The sequence below is a fragment of the Lemur catta genome, chromosome 1, assembly GCF_020740605.2.
Source record: "Lemur catta isolate mLemCat1 chromosome 1, mLemCat1.pri, whole genome shotgun sequence".
Taxonomy (NCBI): domain Eukaryota; kingdom Metazoa; phylum Chordata; class Mammalia; order Primates; family Lemuridae; genus Lemur; species Lemur catta.
In genome coordinates, this window is record NC_059128.1 from 67369786 (window position 1) to 67388879 (window position 19094).

General features: G+C 54.3%; 1 protein-coding gene and 1 long non-coding RNA gene across 2 annotated transcripts; both read right to left on the reverse strand.

Annotated features, from left to right (window-relative positions):
- Positions 1-716: 716 nt before the first annotated feature.
- ARHGEF40 (Rho guanine nucleotide exchange factor 40) lies at positions 717-19045 on the reverse strand. The gene is made up of 24 exons (XM_045526925.1): positions 18912-19045; positions 16167-16364; positions 14257-15487; positions 13942-14109; positions 13690-13810; positions 13005-13101; positions 12826-12906; positions 12577-12693; positions 11513-11608; positions 11298-11413; positions 10780-10906; positions 9072-9194; positions 8827-8970; positions 7726-8336; positions 7362-7596; positions 6718-6804; positions 5906-6121; positions 5033-5203; positions 3700-3877; positions 2823-2927; positions 2453-2596; positions 1817-1947; positions 1361-1407; positions 717-1249 (listed from the first exon to the last, which is right to left on the reverse strand). The coding sequence occupies exons 1-23, from the start codon at positions 18912-18914 to the stop codon at positions 1366-1368; spliced, it is 4542 nt and encodes a 1513-aa protein (XP_045382881.1). The 5' UTR covers positions 18915-19045; the 3' UTR covers positions 717-1249; positions 1361-1365.
- Positions 17224-18905, reverse strand: LOC123621139. The gene is made up of 2 exons (XR_006729014.1): positions 18053-18905; positions 17224-17767 (listed from the first exon to the last, which is right to left on the reverse strand). It is a non-coding gene; the product is annotated as an uncharacterized LOC123621139 (long non-coding RNA).
- Positions 19046-19094: the final 49 nt, after the last annotated feature.

The following is a 19094-nucleotide window of genomic DNA, read 5'->3' on the forward strand; positions in this document are numbered from 1 at the left end:
CGGTGGCTCACGCCTATAATCCTAGCACTCTGGGAGGCCGAGGCGGGTGGATTGCTCGAGGTCATGAGTTCGAGACCAGCCTGAGCAAGAGCGAGACCTCGTCTCTACTAAAAAAAAATAGAAAGAAATTATCTGGCCAACTAAAATATATATATAGAAAAAATTAGCTGGGCATGGTGGCGCATGCCTGTAGTCCCAGCTACTCGGGAGGCTGAGGCAGTAGGATTGCTTAAGCCCAGGAGTTTGAGGTTGCTGTGAGCTAGGCTGATGCCACAGCACTCACTCTAGCCCGGGCAACACAGTGAGACTCTGTCTCAAAAAAAAAAAAAAAAAAAGTTATTACCCAAAGAATTAGATAAGAAATGCAGAATCTTGGGCTTTACCCCTAGGCTTCTGATGCAGTAGCTCTGGGTGGGGCCCAGGAATTACCATTTAAGGGGTAGTCTGGGGGTTCTCATGTATTGTGGCCTGAGGGCCTCATTTTGAGAATTGCTGGACCACATGTGGGCGGAGGAACTTCAAAGAGTGCAATGAGCCTCTGGTAGCCACATTCTCCCAGGCTCATACAGTCAGCTTTGGGTCACTAAGAGGTGGAGGGTACCTTCTAGCCTTGGTTCTATTTTCTGTGTTGTAATTAAGGGTTGGTTGAGGGGAAGTGCTCAAGTTATTTGGATCACCTTTATCTAGAGGACTACTCTAGCTCCTCGGAGGCAAAGTGTGAGTACGTACATTTAATATAATAATAGTAATATAATAACAGTAATTACATATATAAAGTCTGCAATTCCCCACCCCATCCTCCTATAATGGTTTGCATAGCTCCATTTCCTGTGACCCCCAGAATGGAGTCACCAGGAACTCCAGTTGACCTGGCAGAGATGAGTCTTCTCAGGGAGAGTTGGTAGGGTGAGAAGAAGAGAACACAGGCTGGCAGGGGAGGGCCAGCATGGGAGTGCTGTCCTGGATACAATGGCTGAGGATGGGGAAGGACTGGAAGAGAGATAATTTCCCTGCCTCCAGGGTATGAAGGCAAGCAATGTGGCCACTCTGGTTCCTGCAGGAGAAGGCACCAAGCTGGGGAGACTAGAGATAGCAGTAGCAGAGTGATGCTCTGGTCCTTAGACCTCCTCTATGTCCAAGAAGCAGAGGGAAGAAATTCAGTGCTTGCCCAGTCCTCCATTATGTCCTACTTCCATCCCAGCCCAAAATATGCTGAGAGGAGGGCCTGCCGCCAAGTTCTGGATCTTCTCTAAAAGGCAGGAGAGGACAGGGAGATGGATTGGGAGAGGGAAGAAGCTGGTTCCCAAGCATCTGGGGAGAGGAAGGAAGGTACATGCAAGAAGGAAAGTGTTGGACTCACCCAGGTCACAGAGGCGTGGTGGGGTCACTCAGAGCTCGGGCATGACTCTGAGGGAAGAAAGAGAAGCTGCAGTGAATTTAGGGACATAGTCATATTCTCTTTGTCTTCTCCTGACCCCCCAAGCCTGTCAATTCATCTCTCTCTCCTCCCCAAAGTTCCTGAATTTTGCTATTTTAACCCAAGTCCAAATCAGGCCATTGGCATTCTCCCTTTTTCATCCACTATGCTCTTTATTAAAAATTCCTTTTCACCTCTGACCTTTAGGCCTCTCAGCCAGTCCTGGGGGAGAGAAGTTAGTCTGGACAATAAATTCAATCTGTAGCCTCAGCTGGGAGCACAAGATCACTGTTTCCTCCTGCTGCTTCCCTCAGCCCAATGGTTTGAATGATCAGAAAAGCCTTCCCGGAAAGTAGCTGAAGACATCACCCCATTCCCAGCCTTATTGCAGGGACTTACCTGCCGGGATAGCCCTAAGATCCCTCCACTGGCCAGGGTGGGAGTGCTGCTCCCAGGGTGGGGGGGTTGCAGGCTGGGGCTGTTTCTTGGTCCTGGGGACACATCTCCAGAAGAGTCAAGTGTTTCTGGGGCTGAAGGGGAAGCTAGGGTGAGAGCAGGGTATAGAACCCCTCCAGATTACCTTAAGCAACCAAGCTGCTCCGTCAAGGAAGAAAAAGCTCCATAGCAACAGGAAGCTGTGAGTCACCATAGCAATCCAGTTCCAAGAGAACCCCCCTACCAAGAGGCAGGAAATTGTCAGCAGCATCATTAGAGCAACCAGGGAAGAAGCGACAGGAAACTATAAGGATTGCCGTGGTGAACCAGGAGGGTACAACAGGAAGCTGAGGCAGTTTCCATAGAAACCCAAGGAGAGCTAGAGAGAGAGGTACAGAGGAAGTGCTTCTTAGCAACAGGCTGTTGTAAGCATCACCCTAGCAACCAGATGGAAGGCTCTTTAAGCAATGGGGAAGCTGTACATAATTGTCATGGCAACTGGGCTACTTGGCTAGAAAAAGGAATTGCTCAGCAGCAAGCAGCCTGAACATCACCATGATGACCCAGCTGTTGGGAGCCACCCCTAGAGAGGTGCCTCACCCAGGGAAATTTGCTTGACGTCCAGATCCCAGGCCTCCTCCTCGACGCGGGCAGGCAGGGAGCAGGCTCCCGGCGAGAGGCCGGGAAGGGAGGGGCCGGCATGCTCAAAGGATGACACGGCCACGGAGGCCCGGGTGCGGGCGGCTGCAGAGAGTGGGGAGTGGGGTGGTGGGGTGCTGGTGTGGGAAAGCCCTCATGGCTCCTTGGGACAACCCTCAGTCTCACAGAGGGCCGCCCAGACAGTCCCACAGATTTTAGGAAGAGATGCCCACTCATTACCCTTTCTGACTTTCCACCACACCTCCCCATTGTATCCTCATTGTCAAGGTCTTGACTTCTGGGGGCCACCCCCCAGCACTCTGGCTCTCACCTCTTCCAGTGAGCAAGGCACTCAGAGTCCGCTCCCCAAGGGCTTTGATGTCCAGGAAGGGTTTGTTCCCAATGCCCATGGAGACCATCTGCTGCACTCGGAGCTCTAGGGAACAGAGACCCTGTTACCAGCTTCTTCCTGCCCTCTGCTCCAGCCCTAACAATCATGGTTAGCTCTTCTTTCTGCTCCTTCCCAACTCTCATTCCTCTGGTATCTCTTGTTATTCTTCCTGTCCTCTGCCACAACATGGATGGCGATGGTGGTTTGACTTCCTCCTCAGGCAACTATGTTGCATCCTGCCCATTGTGCATCCCAGCTGCCTGACTTCGCTTCCACTACTCACTTCTTTGTGTCTTGGGCATTCAGGGCAAAACTCACATTTTTATATACCTTTACAGTTTACAAAGTCCTCCCACATATAAATCACCTTACTTAATCCTCCCTATCACACTAAGATGAAGATATTACTGTTTAATTTTTCAGTGAGTGGAATGAGACTCAGAGAATTAAAACAAAGCAAAACCCAGCAAAAAAACAAAAACGAAAACCAAACCAACCAATAAACAACGAGTCCAGGTCACACAGCAAGTGAGAGGCACCAGTTCAAAAACCCAAGTCCAGTGGGCAGTTTCTTGTCTTCTTTCACCCAGCCATTGCTCTTTCCTCCCTGAAATTTGCTAGTTTTCTCTTTCCCTTTGGAACATGTTAGGCTCACTTATATCTCAGCAATCTCTCTCAAGCCAGATCTTGAATGTTCTTACAAGTCATTCCTTCTTTATCCTATACCCTATTTTCCCAAGCAGTCTCCATGCTCTCCAGAAAACTTCCTGCTGTAACCCTGATTGCAAGCACACCCTCCCTTAGCTCTGCCCAGTACCCTTGTTGTGGGCTGCCTGTCTCCACAGCAGCTGGGCAATGGAACTCGTCCACTTGAGTTTGATCTCTGGTGAGGCTGCCTGCAGAGTGTATGCCTCTCGTGCACGCCGTCGCCGAAACCACAGCTCAAAGCACAGTCCACTGTCCCCGATGTTTTCTGTCAGCCCCATGTCAGCAGTCTGAGGAAGAACAGGGGGAGTGGGTGAAGATGGAGTGAGTCCTGGCGAGGTGGGCAAGCTACATATGGGCAAGCTCTATGCTTAGCCTGGCATCTGGAAGATGTTCAGTAAACATTTGTTCAACAGCCAACATGAGCAAAGTGCTCTACATTTAGTCTTCATAACAACCATAATTTATAGATGGGGAAATGAGGCCCAAAGACATGAAGCAACTTGCCCAAGGGCTTAGGATAGCTTATTAGAGCCAGAACGTGAGCCAGTATCTATGTTATTCCAAACCTAGGCCTTTTTCTCCATGCTATACTCCCCCTCTGAAGAGCTGGAACTAGTGTAGGGGGACAAAGTCTAGAAACCCTTAGAATCCATTCCACACTGCCTGATCCAGGACCATAGGTTGCTACAAACATTTATCTATCTGAATGCCAAGGCTGTTTCCCTAAAGGGCCTTCTTAGGTTCTTTGGTTCAGTCAAAGTCAGCTCCATACAGTGTCCTTTCTCCTCATGCCCCAGTAACCACCCCTAACTCAAAAGGTACATGTGTCCTTAGTGGGAAAGGTCCCCTTCCATTTTGGCTTAGAATGCCTTATAAGTCTCCCGCATGACTGATAAGGAAAACCCCATGAGGGAGACCAGTGACAGGGATTTTTTACATTCCCTAAGACCCTAACTTGATGGTTGATTACAGGCCAAAGCCTATTCTAGATGATACAGATTCTGAACGTGGGTTGGGGGTTGAATTTCTGGAACATCTTGAGTTCTCGAGAACAGCATGACTGCGTGCCCTCCTTGCCACTCCGGGGATTGTCCTTTTTTTTTTTTTTTTTTTGAGACAGAGTCTTGATCTGTTGCCGGGGCTAGAGTGTCATGGCGTCAGCCTAGCTCACAGCAACCTCAAACTCCTGAGCTTAAGTGATCCTTCTGCCTCAGCCTCCTGAGTAGCTGGGACTACAGGCGTGTGCCACCATGCCTGGCTAATTTTTTCTGTACATATTTTTAGTTGTCCATATAATTTCTTTCTATTTTTAGTAGAGACGGGGTCTCGCTCTTGCTCAGGCTGGTCTCGAACTCCTGACTTCAAGCGATCCTCACGCCTCGGCCTCCCAGAGTGCTAGGATTACAGGCGTGAGCCACCGTGCCTGGCCTCGGGCATTGTACCTTAAAGGCCTGCTTGTAGACGAAAGTCTCTGGCCCCCCCTCAGGGCCCTTGAGCTTGCTGAACAGGAGGAGATGCTCAAAGAGAAAGACATGACGAAGGCACTTCTTTCGGCCACAGATGACAGTGAAGGGGTCCCGATGCAAGAGCTGTCCCTGTTCCTTCAGATCTATCTGAGAAAAGGAAAAGGAAAGGTGGTTGGCCCAAGGGCCCTTTGTGCTTATTTTATGGGGAGTAAAAATAGATTTATAGGGCAAGAGGCCTAATGCACTGGTTCTCAGGCAGAGTCAGGAAATCAAGGAAGCCTCAGCCTGGAATCCAGCCACTGGTCACTATGCACAGCACACCTGGTCTAGCTGCACTAGGTGCCTGTGAAGACGGGAAGGTGCATTGCACAGCAGGGTTTATAGCCTCCCATGGGGAAGCCTTTGAGTGTTGATGACCCAGGAAGAGAATCAGCAAAGAACTGGAGGGGAAATAGGTCTACTCTATAGAAGGATACAGGATTCTAACCTATTCTGGAGCCTCAGGGCTGGAAAAAGACTAGGTAGAGAATAAGGTATGTTTTGGATGTTAAGATGCAGGAGGAAGTGCAGGGTAGGTAGGGAAAGATAAGAATTAGGAAAGGAATAGGAGAGAGCACAAGGCAGATATCAGAACATGGGATGTTGACAGGACATAGCTTCTTTATTTGCATATGAGGAAACTGGGGCTCAGTGAAGTTCAGTGACTCAACCAAGGCCACCCAGATGATTAGAAATTAGAGCCTGGGGCCCTCTGACCTGGAGTCTGGTTCTCTTATCACCAGCCCACACTGCTTCTGAGGGCACAGGGCTAAGCAGTTTGATCGGGAGTGACTAGAGCCACGGCCTCACCTCACAGCCACGAACCGCCTCCACGGCCAGCAGGTCTCTCCCATGCACCTCTTGCTCCCGGAGCAGCTGCACAGCAGCCCCGAGGGCCTGGCGCTCGGAACTCAGCTCAGGCCCAGCTTCCCTTAGGAGCTCCTCCAGGAGCCGCCCATACCGAGCCAGCTGCTCCAGGGGCTGCTGCAGGGCCCGAGGCAGGTAAGGGCCAGCCTCCAGGGAGCCCTAGGTTGGGGAGGAGACAGAGATGAGGGGAGGGGCTGGAACCTCTGAGGGCCAAGCTCTTGGGTTGGTGGGGGAGGTGGGTGGTACTTTAGGCTTTTGGATGTAGATGAAGCCCAGGTATTCCCAAAGTAAAGCAGAAAAACCTCCCTGGGAGAAAAGCAGGTAGGCGACCTGCAGGAGACATAATTGTCCTCTATATCTTGAAGGGAAATGGAAGAGGTATCTAAATAATAATCCCTTATACTCTCTGGCTTTTAACTTTTGAAGTCACTTGCACATCTTTTGATGTGAGCTCTTTTTATCCTCAGAGCTTCCTTGTGAGTTAGATAGAGTGAATATTGCCCCCATTTACCAGATGTAGAAATAGAGGCCCAGAGAAATCAAGAGTCTTGCCCAAGGTCCCCCAGGTGGACTGGATAAGAACCCAGCTTCACCTGGCTCCCAGTCTGGCGCGCAATCCTGGGAGATTATTAGTAGGTCACGTTCCTGAGAACGTCCAGGAAAGCTTTTTTTTCCTGAGGGATTTTGAGGTTGGGTGGGTTTTTAGGTCTTCCTGGCCCCTCTTCTCTTCTCATGGGGGTTGGAGAAAAGATTACCTTGGTTGGGGGGCTGAGCACAGCCAGACCACTCTCCAGTTTGTGTCGGTGCTTCACATACTGGGCGTAAAGGCTGAACTGGTCTCCCTGAACCAGGAGGGGAGAGAGAAGGTATCCCCGGTGAGGTCTCAGCAGACAAACCTCTCCCTTTCCCCCTCCCCATCTTCACTGCACCTCAGAGGAGGGACAGGTCACCAGGGAGCACTCAGCCTGCTAGGGAATGAAGGGCTCCCTGTGGAGAGAGTAAAGTCCTCAAGCAGGGACACAGAGGCTGAGTAGAGGCAGAGGGGCCTACAGAATGGGGCTGGGCCCCAGAGTCATGGACCACGCAGTGGGGTAGGTGGCAGTGGATACTGAGAAGGAGGGACAGATGGATGAGGCCGGCACATGGGAAGGGAGAGAGGACTTGGAAGAAGTTTTAGAGCAGTGGTCCCCAACCTTTTTGGCACCAGGGACTGGTTTCATGGAAGAAAATTTTTCCGGAGGTGGGAGGTGGGGTGTTGTGGTGGGTGTGGGTGTGGTGCGGAGCTCAGGCAATGATGTGAGGCCCGTTTCCTAACAGGCCATGGATGGGTATGGTGCCTCGGCCCCGGGGGGGGGGGGGGGGGGGGGGTTGAGGACCGCAGTTTTAGAGGATCACTCACGTGGCGAAGGAAGCAGGCCCCAATGCGCAGGGGGTGAGCTGCGCAGCCTTGAAGCTCCCGTAGAAAGTGTGTCCGGTGGAAGCTGCGAAGCCTCTCCCTGGCACTCAGAGCAGCAGCCCAGGTGCCACGAAGTTCAGGAGTCAGCTCAGGCCCCGGGGGTGGCACTGGCTCACTCAAAGTGGCCACATACTCCTGCTCACAGGCAATCAGCTCAGACACCAGACGCTGCTGGGCGCTACAGGTACAAGAGTGGCAAAGGAGGTGTCACCTGGGGCATGGGAGGGAGCCACTATCCCCAACAGCATCATATGCTTCTCCTGCTGAGCAGCTGGATCTGCCTCCCCCAACTGGGCTGAGGTCTCACCTGATGCTTCGCTTGCGCTCCATCCGGGGGGTGCCTACTCCCCAGGGTCCGTCTGGAACCCCGGCCCGGCCCAGCAGCACGTGTTCCCGTGGTGAGCACGTCCTGTCTACCACCTCGGTACTGGTGACCTCCAGGCCTCGGATCAGCACCGCCCTTGGGGGCCTGCCCTCTGCTTCAGGAGCCAGCTCAGGGCCCTCCTCCTCACAGTCCTCTCCACATGGGGCCAAGGAGCAATGGGATGGGGCTGCCCGTGGCCCGGGGCTGCTGGGGAGCAGCAGGGAACTGAGGCTGGGTGAGGGACTATGGGGGCCCCGTTGGGCCCCTCCACTGCTGGTACTGTCTGCCCGTCGTCGCCTGTGGCCCCGGGGACTCGCTTCCTCTCCCAGCTGCTGCTGAATCCTCCTCTCCAGCTCCTGGCAGCGGGCCCGGCAGCGGCCCCATTCTCGCAGGGCTGCTGGGCTGCCCAGGTCCAGGGCCAGGGCCCGCATCTCCTGGAAGGTGCCGGCGCTGGGCTCCGGGGCCCGCCGCAGGGCTAGTGCCGCCAGCACGGCCTCCCGACCGGGCCCAGCTCCTGCCAGCCGCGCAAAGCCCTCATCCACCCACTCGTGTGCCTACAAAGCCAAATGGGTTGGGGATGGGAGAGAAAGGGTGAGGACCCGTGCTACTCCCAAATGCCACCCAACCGCAGCTCTTGTCTTCGTGCTCATGGCTTTCCAATGCCCATCACCCTCTTCGTTCTCTCAGTATTCCAGCATCACTGCCTAACTATGTCACTCAGAGTTGGTGTGGAGATGGAGTAGCCCAGGTAAAAGAATAGCTAATACTTAAACAGAGTTTGTAAGTGACAGGCCCTGTACTAAGTGCTTTTATATATTGCCTCATGTAATCCCTTCAGCAGTTCTGTGAAGCAGGTCTATGAAAGCACATTCAAGTTTAGTACACCTTGTCCCAGGTCATTCAGCAAGCAGGTGGCAGAGCTAAGAGTTAAAATCAAGGAGACGGGCTCTGAGTTCCTGCTTTTAACCTGATTAACTTCTCCGGGCAGAAAGGACGGAAAGAAATGAAAATGGGGGGCACAGAAGGAAGAGGCTCTGCACGTACCTGCTGGAAGAAGCGCTGTAGCCGCAGGGCCCGATGGAGGCCACTCTCAACCTGCTCCAGCCGCTGTTCAAAGATATCCAGAACCTTCTGGGAGGCAGCATCCTCCTCCAGAGCCAGGGCCTCCTGTGCCTGGGCCAGACGCTCCTGGAGCAGGAAGGCTGTGCTGAGACCTGGCCCTCAGTCCCGGGTAGTTTCCCCCAGCCTCCCTGCACGTCTTCTCCTGCCTGCCCTTCTTCCCTTCTCACCTGGACCTCAGCGCTGAAAGCCCGGAATCGCAGCTCTGTCTCCTGCAGGGCAGACAGGGTGTCCCCAGGCACAGCAAAGCTTGCCAGCTGTTCCTCCCCTGGGCCTGAGAGCCACTGCAACACCTGAGGCAGATGGGGTGGGAGAGGAGGGTGCCATGGAGAGAAAAGGCACCACCTCAATCCTTGGGTGAACTACTGCATCTCATCTGCACAGGAATGATAACAGTGTGTGCTAATAGTTTCCACAGGGGTCAAGTGAGAAACTGGGTAAGAAATCTTTAGCAAAGTGCGACACGAGGGGGAAGCTAGTCTGGCAATGATGGAGGTGGGTTAGGGGTCCAGGGCTATGCCTGAGGACGAAATAGATAAAGCTGCTGTGAACCAAAGGCAGGATGAGGGTCACTTAGACCACTGAGGGCCTTCACCAAGCCCTGGCAACTGGTGGGCAGAGGTCCCAGGAACCAGGCCTGGAGTGACAGCCCAGAAGGTGGACACCTGTGTATGTGTGTGTGCGTGTGCGTGTGCACGTGTGTGTGTGTGTGTGTGTGTGTGTCCAGCTCTAGTTGCCTATTATGGGGCCATAGGAGCTCTCAGGCTGGATCTGAGGTATTTGACCAAAAAGGGATGGTAATTTTATTCTCTGAAGGCTGGAAGCTGGGGTGGAATAGCCCGAGGACGAGGAGTCTGAGACAGTTTCTAATAGCCGGTGCCATTCAAATGAGGATTGCTGAATTCACTCGATCTCCCTAACTGCCTTGTGAGTTAATTATTATTATCCCCATTCTACAATGAGGACTTGTGAATTCAGAGGAGCTCCCTGACTTGTCCAACATTTTACACATAGCAGAGCTGGAACTCAGGCTGAGCACTTTACACTGCAAATCCTGTTTTTAAGCAGAGGGGAAAACAGCTAATAAGCCAGCAAGCCAACAAACAGTAGCGGGTGAAACCCTTTGGATATTGGGGTAGAGGAACCAGAAAGTCCTGGCTCCCCTGTAGCATTGACTCTGCGATGACCCTTCCCTGATGCACACATATGGGTCCATGAGGTGTTCCCTCACCATGCCTGGCTAAGGAGGAACAATCAGATTTCAAAGCCCTCTACCCTACATGGTAGGGTGGAGAACAAATCCTTATGGGGCTCTTAACCCCAGGAGAGAAGAATCAAGGTTGAGAGAAGCCAGCCTTATTCCTGAGTCTTCCCCACAAGGAGGCCTATGGGTCCTCTTAGGGGCTTCCAGTGCCCTCTGCTTCCAAGGTGGGGAGAGGTAGGACCGTTCCAGCCTCAGGTTTGAGGGATGACATTGCATAAGGAGGTAAGGGAGCACGTGTGGCAGTGTAGCTAAAGAGTGGGTATCAACATTTATTATTTTTAAGCTAAGGAGGTAGGCACTCCAGAGTCAATCAGCTCTTTCCAGAATCCCCTAGAGCGCCCAAGCACCTCTCACAGTCTGTAAGGATCCTTGATCAAGCATAAACAGTGGGGAGGGGGAGACCTGGCTTATTTTCTTTGCTGGTGCTGAGATGTTCCCATCCTCTTGTTGACTCTCGCACTGACCACGACCAACCTCCAGGGGAGGTGAGGAGAGAGGGCGGGGCATTAGGCCATGCCAGGCCAGAACACCATCAACTGTAAGTATCAGTGGCAAGTAAGCGCTGGAAGCCAGCTCCCAGGCTGAGGAAGGAGGGCTCAGGGGTCCTGGCTCACCTGCTGGAGTCGGCGCAGGCGCTGCCGCTGCTCCTGCTGCTGCACGTGCAGGTTGGAGAGGCGCACAAGCTGGTGAATGGCCTCGTCCACCTCCTGATATAGTGTAGCTGGGCCTGGGCCCTCCAGCCTGGGGAAGGGGGTTGCAGAATGAACCACTGCCTCTGTCAAGCCTCTCAGTTCTGTCCTTGCATCCCTCCAAGGGATGCAAACATGACAGGTGGCATAGCATCATGGGTCAGACAATGGGCTAGACTCTGACTGCCTTGATTTGAATCCTAACTCCTTACTGACTGACCTTAGCCAAGACATTTAACATTTCTGACCCTCCACATCCTCATTTGTAATGGTAACTAGCACACAGAGATGTTGTGAGGGTTGTGAGACAGTAAGAGTACAAGCATATGTTGCTCAGATACATGCATAGTTAAGAATGATCTGGCAGCTAAGGTTTGTTGGCAGCCACAGGCTGTGACTCCACCTCCCACTTCCACCTGCCCCCGCACACCCATCCTTCGTACTTGCTGCTGTGAGTAGAGCGCAGCTTCATCAGGATTGCTCCCCCATCCCTCTGCAGTGCCGTCAGCCGGGGATCTGCCAGCACCTTCTGCAGGGGCTCAGGCATTCCCTCTGCCTCCTGGGGATAGGGAGCGGTTGGGGTTCCACCAGGAAGTCCCCACCCTGGCCCCATCCCTATCCCATCCTCCATCTGCTATTGTCCCATCTCACTTCATACCTCTCCCTCTGGCTCCGCTGCTCCTTCCAGCTCCTTGATGGCCTGCTGAACAGAGCCCAGCACACCTCGGCACAGGCGGCATAGCCTTACCACTTCCTGAAACCCACATGCAGGGTTGGAGTTGAGGGTCAGAATTTAGGACAAGGGAGGGGGTGAGACCACCTTGGAGACTTTTATGGAGGCAATGTTGAGTTCAGTTCCTGAGTTTGTTGCTTACTAATCGTGTGACATAGGGCAGGTTCAGAAACCTTCCTGAACCTCTGTTTCCTCAACTGTAAAGTCAGGATAAGACAAGATTTTGTGAGTTTTAAAGAGATGGTGCCAGCTCAGCATCTAGCATGGGTCTGGCACATTGTACAGCTTGGTAACTGTGAGCCTCCTTTCCCTTTGGGCTGGGGCTTTACCCTGTCAACCCTCCTCTCTGCCTATTCAGATCTACTTCCCCTTTGATACTAAAGGGGAAGTTTAGAGACTACAATACAGACCCCTTTTATGCTCAGCTCAGATCAATGTTTATTCCTCTCTTCTTGAATATGCACAGAACTTAAGTTCATAGAATCATGGAAGATAAGTGCTGAAACCGCGTTTAGAGATCATATCACAATTGCTGCACTTTGCTGACGAGGATCCTGAGGCCTGGATGTTGGTGCAAGGAGAAAGTACAGAAAGGGTACCATCTCCGGAAGTGAGGTAAAATAACTTGTCCAAGGTGACATGGAACAAGAACCAGCCTCAGTGCTGTTCTCAGCGCTTTCCAGAAACCCAACGACACTATCTTATACTCTTCTCTAGTTTCATGACTTATCTTCCACCAAAAGTCATATACTTACCGTCACATTAAGAATTTATTTAACATATTCCTCCCATCTCCCCAGTAGCCCATGGCACAATGCACAATATTTTGCTCGTGATCTGTGAGCCATAAATACTTGTTGAATTGAATGGAATGGAAACCACTTTTTCGCAACCCCATGGTGTGTCTTGGATCTGCCCTCTTTCCTAGAACATCCTCAGCTGGGTCATTCCTAGCTCCTAGTGTCCTTGGTGGTAGAGGGGAAGCTTACCTGGTGTATCTCTACCCAGTGGCTGGGAGAGGGGTCCCTGTGACCTCCTAAGTCCCACTGCAGCTCCTCTGGCTTGGCCACTCTTTTTAGATCATTCTCTGACAGCAACTCAGCACCCTGTAGACATGCGAGGGCAGGGGATTTCTGCCTGGGCACCCAGGGATTCAGAGACCAGCCTGGGGCTTCAGCCAGCCTCTTCTCCTGTCTCCACTACTGATGGGGGACTAGGTGGGAGTGAAGGGCTCAAACCTGAAATCCACACAGTTCAGTTGGAAGGTCATGATGAGTGAGAATGAACAGCCTCTGAATGAGGGGAGGGTCTCCTGAGTCCTGAGGGCAGAGAAGAACAATCCTAAACTGTGGGCCTGGAATGGCCGGTAAGGAAGAGTTAGGATCTAGGGAAACTGCCTATCTCAAGGGGTGGTTACCTGAAGTTGACTCAGGACAGGAACGAGTGCTGGAGGCAGTGAGGGTGACTTGCGAAGGTCCAGCAGGACAGACAGCCCCAATATCTGTAGATCAGGCCTGTCAGGGCAGGAAGAGCCAAGAGGCTGCAGTGTGTGTGTATGTGTGTTGAGGAGACATCAGATAGGACAGCACAGAGATACAGGGTCTGGTTTTAGTGTTAACGGTCTTCAGGAGAAGTTAGTTCTGGTACATTTGGGGAGCAAGGGGCAAAGGCCAAAGTCTGGGATGTGTGTCCAAGAGGCAGTGACCTGGCAATTGGGTGTCTATACTTATATGGCCCTATTTTTCCTCAAGCCAAGGGATAAAGGTCAGGAAAGTTAAGAATTCTATGTTCTGGATGGTGTAAATTCAATGTCATCCTGTAGTATGGCACCTAATAGGTACTTGGTGCTCAATAAATATTTGTTGAATGAGTGACCCAATGTCCTGATAATCTAGGTCATGTCATAGGATATTGAAAGTCAACAGTGTTGATTTTCAGGATCAATGAAGACATTATCCTGGAGGTTAGGAGGCAGTAAGCTCAGAGGTCAATGACTTGAAAATCTGAAGGTTGAAGAAGTAGGTATCTTAGAGGTCAGAAAGTCAGGGTCCTTATGACGTGGGAGGTTAGTGTCCAGGGTGCCAGCACTGGGCCTCGGTTACCTGAGTAGTGAGTGGAGGTAATGAAGAGCAGTGCTCAGCATGTCTCGGGAGGGTGGGGGCTCCTCAGGAGCACACGGTGGGGTAATGGTCAGCAGAGCTCGCCCACTCTGGTCCACCCCTCCTGAAGACACAAAATGGCCAGGCTGTCCTGGCTGGGAGCAGTCCTTGGCTACCTCCCTCCCACCCTATCTCCCTCCCCAAGCCCACCGCAACCCCGATCCCCTTTCCCTTCTCCCACTGATGCCCACTGACCAGTCAGGATGAGGAATCCAGATGCCATCAGGTCCCAAGCTACATCAGGGTCATCAGAGATGGAGGCTGGAGGGGCCTCTTCTGGGATGCTGTCCCCTCTTCCTTCCTGCGTAGTCTCCAGGGGTGGTGTTGGTGGGTCAGATAGGAGCCCCTCTGGGCCTGTGTGTCCTGAACAGACACAGGCAGAGCTATGGACCCAAAGTGAGGATGGGCCTGGCTCTTCTGCTCCCATCCTAACCTCTGCTTCTCCTCCAGCCCCCTCCCCCAGGCCAGCCTGCCCTGGCTCTTGCCCCATGGGCCTCGGTGTCATCTCACCTGCTGCACACCCCTCTTGCTCTCTCTCGCTGGCCCTTTCTTCTGTAGGCCCACAGGCTTCTGGGGGCTGAGGCTCTTTCTCGTCCGCTGATTTGAGCTCCTCCTGTGGTTCACCTTCTGGCTTCCCAGAGCCTTCATGCTCCTCCTTAAGCAGGCTGCATTCTGGAAGCTCATGCTCATTTGGTGAGGGCAGATTGACAAGGGCTTCCTGGTGGCTGGTCTCTTCCTTGTCTCCAGGGCTCACTGGGGCACTGTCCCCTCCTCGGCTAAGAGCCCCTCTTCCTGCAGCTCTCTTCTTTCTCCTGTTTCCTTTGCCTGTTCTCCGAGGGGTACCAGGTGGCCCTTCAGCCCCCTGTCCCGCTCCTCCTCCAACCTCCCCTGGCCTCAGGGGGCAAGATTCAGAGGCTTCCTTGGTGGCCTCTGTTGGGGACTCAGACACCTCCAAAACTGCCTCTGGGAGAGTCTCAGCTTCTGGGGGAGACCCAGGGGAGGCTCTGGTGCTGCTCCCCTCACCGGGTGGGCGCGTCCCATCCTGGTCTCGAGGCCCCAGGCCCTTGTGGTGCATCCAGGCCCGGTGTCTCCGGTGCCGGCCCTTCCCTCCAGCACCCTTGCGGGTGGGTACCGTCCGGGTCCTAGAGAGGCCCGAGGAGCCCTCAGCATCTGTGGGGCCCCCCCTCACGGGCAGTGTCACCTCCAACAGCTCCACATACTCGCCCTCAGGTCCTTCAGCAGGGGCATTGTGCCCATCCCCAGGACTCCGGGTGCCCAGTGCCTCCTCAGGGAGCGGAGGGCTGGGAAGCCCTGGGGGTCCAGAGGGCAGTTCTGGGGGCAGTGTACTTGGCCCATGTCCAACCATGAGGCCCTCTTTGTGCACAAATCGTGGGCAGATGAGTTCAGCCCAGGGCAGCCGCTGAATCCCAGAGGGTGCAGACAGTAGGCAGGTACTGAGGCGGCCTGTTGGCCGGTCCTTGTTGATCCCTTGTAACCACTCAGGTGTGAATAGGTAGGCACAGGCCTCATTGGGCACCGGAAGCTCCTGTACCCGCCCACCCCCTGGGGCCAGACACTTGAGCGCCAGACGGGGTGCTTGGGCTGCTGAGGGTACCACTTGTAGGTAGAAGTCTCCCGGGCGCAGCAGCTGCCAGGGTAGGGCTGCTAGCTGCACCACCACCTGCTCATGCAGGCAGAGGGGCCAGCCCTCATGGAAGAAGAGGAATCCACTGTATTGGGCCTGGGGAGAGAGGTGGGAGTCTGCACTCAAGCCTCTGCTGAAGAAATCAGCAGGAGAGGTCAGTTAGAATGGGCCCACCCTAGGCAGGACTGGCTTTATGCCTGGGGCTTATAATCCCAGGGGAGCAGAGGGGGGAGGTTTTAGGGTATTCACATGGCACAGAGGAAGGGACTGGGATGGATCAGTCTTCTGGTGGTAGGAAGCTAGTTCCATGTGTGGGAGGGTAAGAACTGAATCGTTACAAAGACGTGGTCAGCAGATGCCATTGTCTTGAAAGAATCAAAGACTCTTAGGAGGTCTTTATATCCGTAGAAGCAAAGGATCTCTGTTGAGTCATGTCTGGGGGAGTCAGTGTCTTGAGAAATTCATATAAGGGGAGAAAATGTCTGGAATTGGGTCTGGAGGGTCAGGTCTTTGTTTGGGAGTCAATGTTTCTAGGGGTCAATATTTGGGGAAGATGAGTGTGCATGTATATGTGTTAGTATCTGAGTGGTCAGTACCTATGAGGGTCAAAGTTTGTGGGAGGTCAGCAAATGAGGCTTAAGTGCCTTTGGGGGGATCAGTATTAGAGGAGGCTGTATCTCTAGGTGTAGCGGGAAGGAATCAGTCAACCTGGCTAGTCTTTAGAGTGAGGCAATACATCTTAGGGGAAGTAGAACAAGGATGCATGGCCACTCACACAGGCTTCCTGCTGGACCTTCGCAAGCAGGTGCTTGGCTGGTACCAGGAAGTCCAGCGTGTATCTCAGTGCGTCCTCCCGGTAAGTCCTCTCCACCACCTGGAACACCTGGCCCAACAGGGTGGGGGCCGTGGCCTCAAAGGGTGGGTACAGGGCGGCAAGTGTGCTCTGTACACAGTCCTCCACTGGCTCAGGCTCCTGGGAGAGAAGGACCAGGATATAGAACACTAGGGAATCACCCAAGCATGGCTCCTTGGGGGCTGCACTGGTCTAGGGGTGGCTGTGTCCTCCAGGGCCCCAGTTATACAATGTGTGCAAAAAGTGGGCACTCAGGAAGTGCTTGGTTGACAGCCCAGATGGGAGTGGAGCCGGGCCAGTTAGAATGCACAAGCCTAGCAGTACACTCCACACTCCAAGCTCCAAGACCTTAGCTTTGGAGATCCAGGGAGAGTTTGGTGAGAATGCCTTTGATCAGAACTGTTCCTGATGTTTGCAAATTTGGGTGATTGCACAGGCCCTTCTTAAGAGAAAGGAGATTCCTCTACACAGCCACCCTGCAAATCCCTTCTCACAGGACCCATCATCCAGAGACCCCTATCTTAGGCGGAGGTGCCACCACCTGGAACTGTATGCTAAAGATGGTCGTTTGATGGGAAGGAGGAGGGTGGAAAGACTGACTGTGACTGTCTTGGGTCTTTCTAGCACCCCTCTCCCATCCCCCAGAGTGGATCTAAAGCAATCACCCATCCTAGAACACATGGGACTGGGTTACAAAGAACTGGGTGGAGGCAGCTGAAAGATGAAAAAGTCACAAAAGGAACGTGTGAGGAACGGAGGAGGAGGCCTTGATGGTATGCATTCTGGGTTGAAATCTTTTCTGATTCCAGTGCGACCTCTCTCTGCCAACCTCGAGCAGGAGCTAACCTCTCAAAAGACTCAGCCTGGCTTCATCCAGACCCGCCTCCCTAAGCGAATCAATGGGACATCTTTCTCCAACCCACACCCTAAACAACCACCCCTTGGGCTATCCCTTTGCAAATTTTTTTCTTTCAAGATAGCCTTTGAAGTTCCGTTTACTAGATTTCTTTGCTGTAAATGAGGAGGGGGATGCTCAATGCAGCCTTTACCTAGTTTTCTACCAGCCCCTCCCCCTCGCGCCCTGCGTTTGCCCCAAGACAAAAGTGCATATTTTTCTCTGAGTCCCTCCAGCCAGAGCTGCCGGTTGGTCCCGACCGTCTGCGAAGCTGAGGCAGCTACTCCAGAGACGTACATTCAGTGCGTCAGCACACAGACCCGGCCCCAAGGTGTGTGGGCGAACAGACAGACCCCCAGTGTTCCCGGGACCCGGCGGGGCCGGCGGGCGCTGTGCGCGTGGGTGGGGGAAGGTGGAGAAGGGCGGGGGTGAGGCAGAGTGGGCCGTCAGCTCCAAGGCCGGGAGGAGGGGAGCTGGGGCTTCAGCAGCGAGGCAGCTGCAACCCATTAGGGGCGGTGAGCTCATGGCTGAGCGAGAGTCTCAGCCACAGGAAACAGCAGCGGCAGGAGGGGAGGAGGGGTCTGGGACTGGAGGCGGCGGGCGGGAGCACAGAGATGGGGCCTCCTGCCTGCCGGGACCAAAGAGGAGACCTGAGAGACTGAGTCAGCTCTCCCTGGCCCAGTTCCTCTTTCTTCTTGCTCCAGCCTCCCTGCCAGGGGGTGCCCTTCCCTCCATAGAGGAGCGGCCCCGGTAGTGCTCCTTCCCCTCCTCCACTCCCTGCAGTGAGGCCCCCTGGCAAGGCTCTCCCCTTCCTCCACTCTGCAGTGAGCGCCCCCTTGGCCGTGACCCCCTCACAGTGGGCGCTCTCCCAGGCGGTGCCCACTCTTGGAATGGGTCTTTAGAGAGTACTTACGGAGTGAAAGTTCCCAGGACAGTGTTCATTCCTGTTGGTGTGGGCTTCCCCTTAACACTATCGTCCTGTTTCCTGTGCTCTGAGTTGCTGCAGCCAGGGTCCCCTACCCTCTGCAGGGAGCTCCTGCCCATGCTCGTTCCCTTCTGCAGGAGTGCTCAGAGGCAGCGCTTCTGTTCCCTGCAGCGTGAGCTCTGGGGCACTTCCCCCCAATCTCTGGTCTGCTCTGGCAGCGTCACATCTCCTGGTACGGTGACACTCCCCCCCTCGTCCCCTATCCTGAGGCAGCCCCTTTTTCTCTGCGGGAATTTCCCTCTTTGGCCATACCCCTGGCCTCAGCCCAGCCACAGCTGTGGTCGGTCCCCCAGGGCCGGATGGGTGGGCCTGCCTCACCGGGATGGGACTGGGATGGAAAATGGTGGTTCCAGTCGGGTCAGTTCTCACGACCCGAGGCCGAGCCCCTTCCAGAACCACTATTGGACCAACCCGCAGGGGTCTCCCGTGGGTAAGAAACTGGGAGCAGGAGGGGGAGGGAAGAGCCAGCAAAGGAAGGCACAGGTCAGGACAGAGGAGGGCGGGGGACGAATGGGAGGTGTGTGCATTAGGGACCAAAGAGAGAATGGGGGAGGAGGCGGAGAATAGGGGGAAGAAAGAAAGAGTGAGGGCAATACCCGGTGGGGACAGAACCAGATAGTGGGACAGACGGACGTACAGATCGAAGAATGGGGGATGGGAGGGAGGAGAGTCCCAGGAGCGCTGAACAGTCCAAGGCAGTCGCAGGAGGCACGGGGCTGGGGATTGGGGACGCGGAGCGGGCTGCGCGGAGGCCGAGGGGCCTCAGGGGCTGCGACGCTGGACTCACCATGGCTCGGCGCCGGGCCGCGTCCGACGCTCGGGCGGGCGGGCGGGGCGGGGCGCGCCACCTCCTCCCTCCCGCCGCTCGTGTCTCGCCGGGTCTGGCTAAGGGACAGCTCCGGCCGCGGTGGCGGCTCGGCCCGCTCCGGCTCCCAGGCCGCGGGGCCCCGCCAGGGAGGGCCGAGACGGC

Excerpts from the sequence above, each read along its gene's own strand:
- ARHGEF40 (XM_045526925.1), bottom strand. Across the intron at positions 15,488-16,166 it reads AGGTCCAGCAGGAAGCCTGT|GCCCAATACAGTGGATTCCT; the intron begins GTGAGTGGCCAT and ends CTCTCTCCCCAG. Across the intron at positions 8,337-8,826 it reads TACAGCGCTTCTTCCAGCAG|GCACACGAGTGGGTGGATGA; the intron begins GTACGTGCAGAG and ends TTGGCTTTGTAG.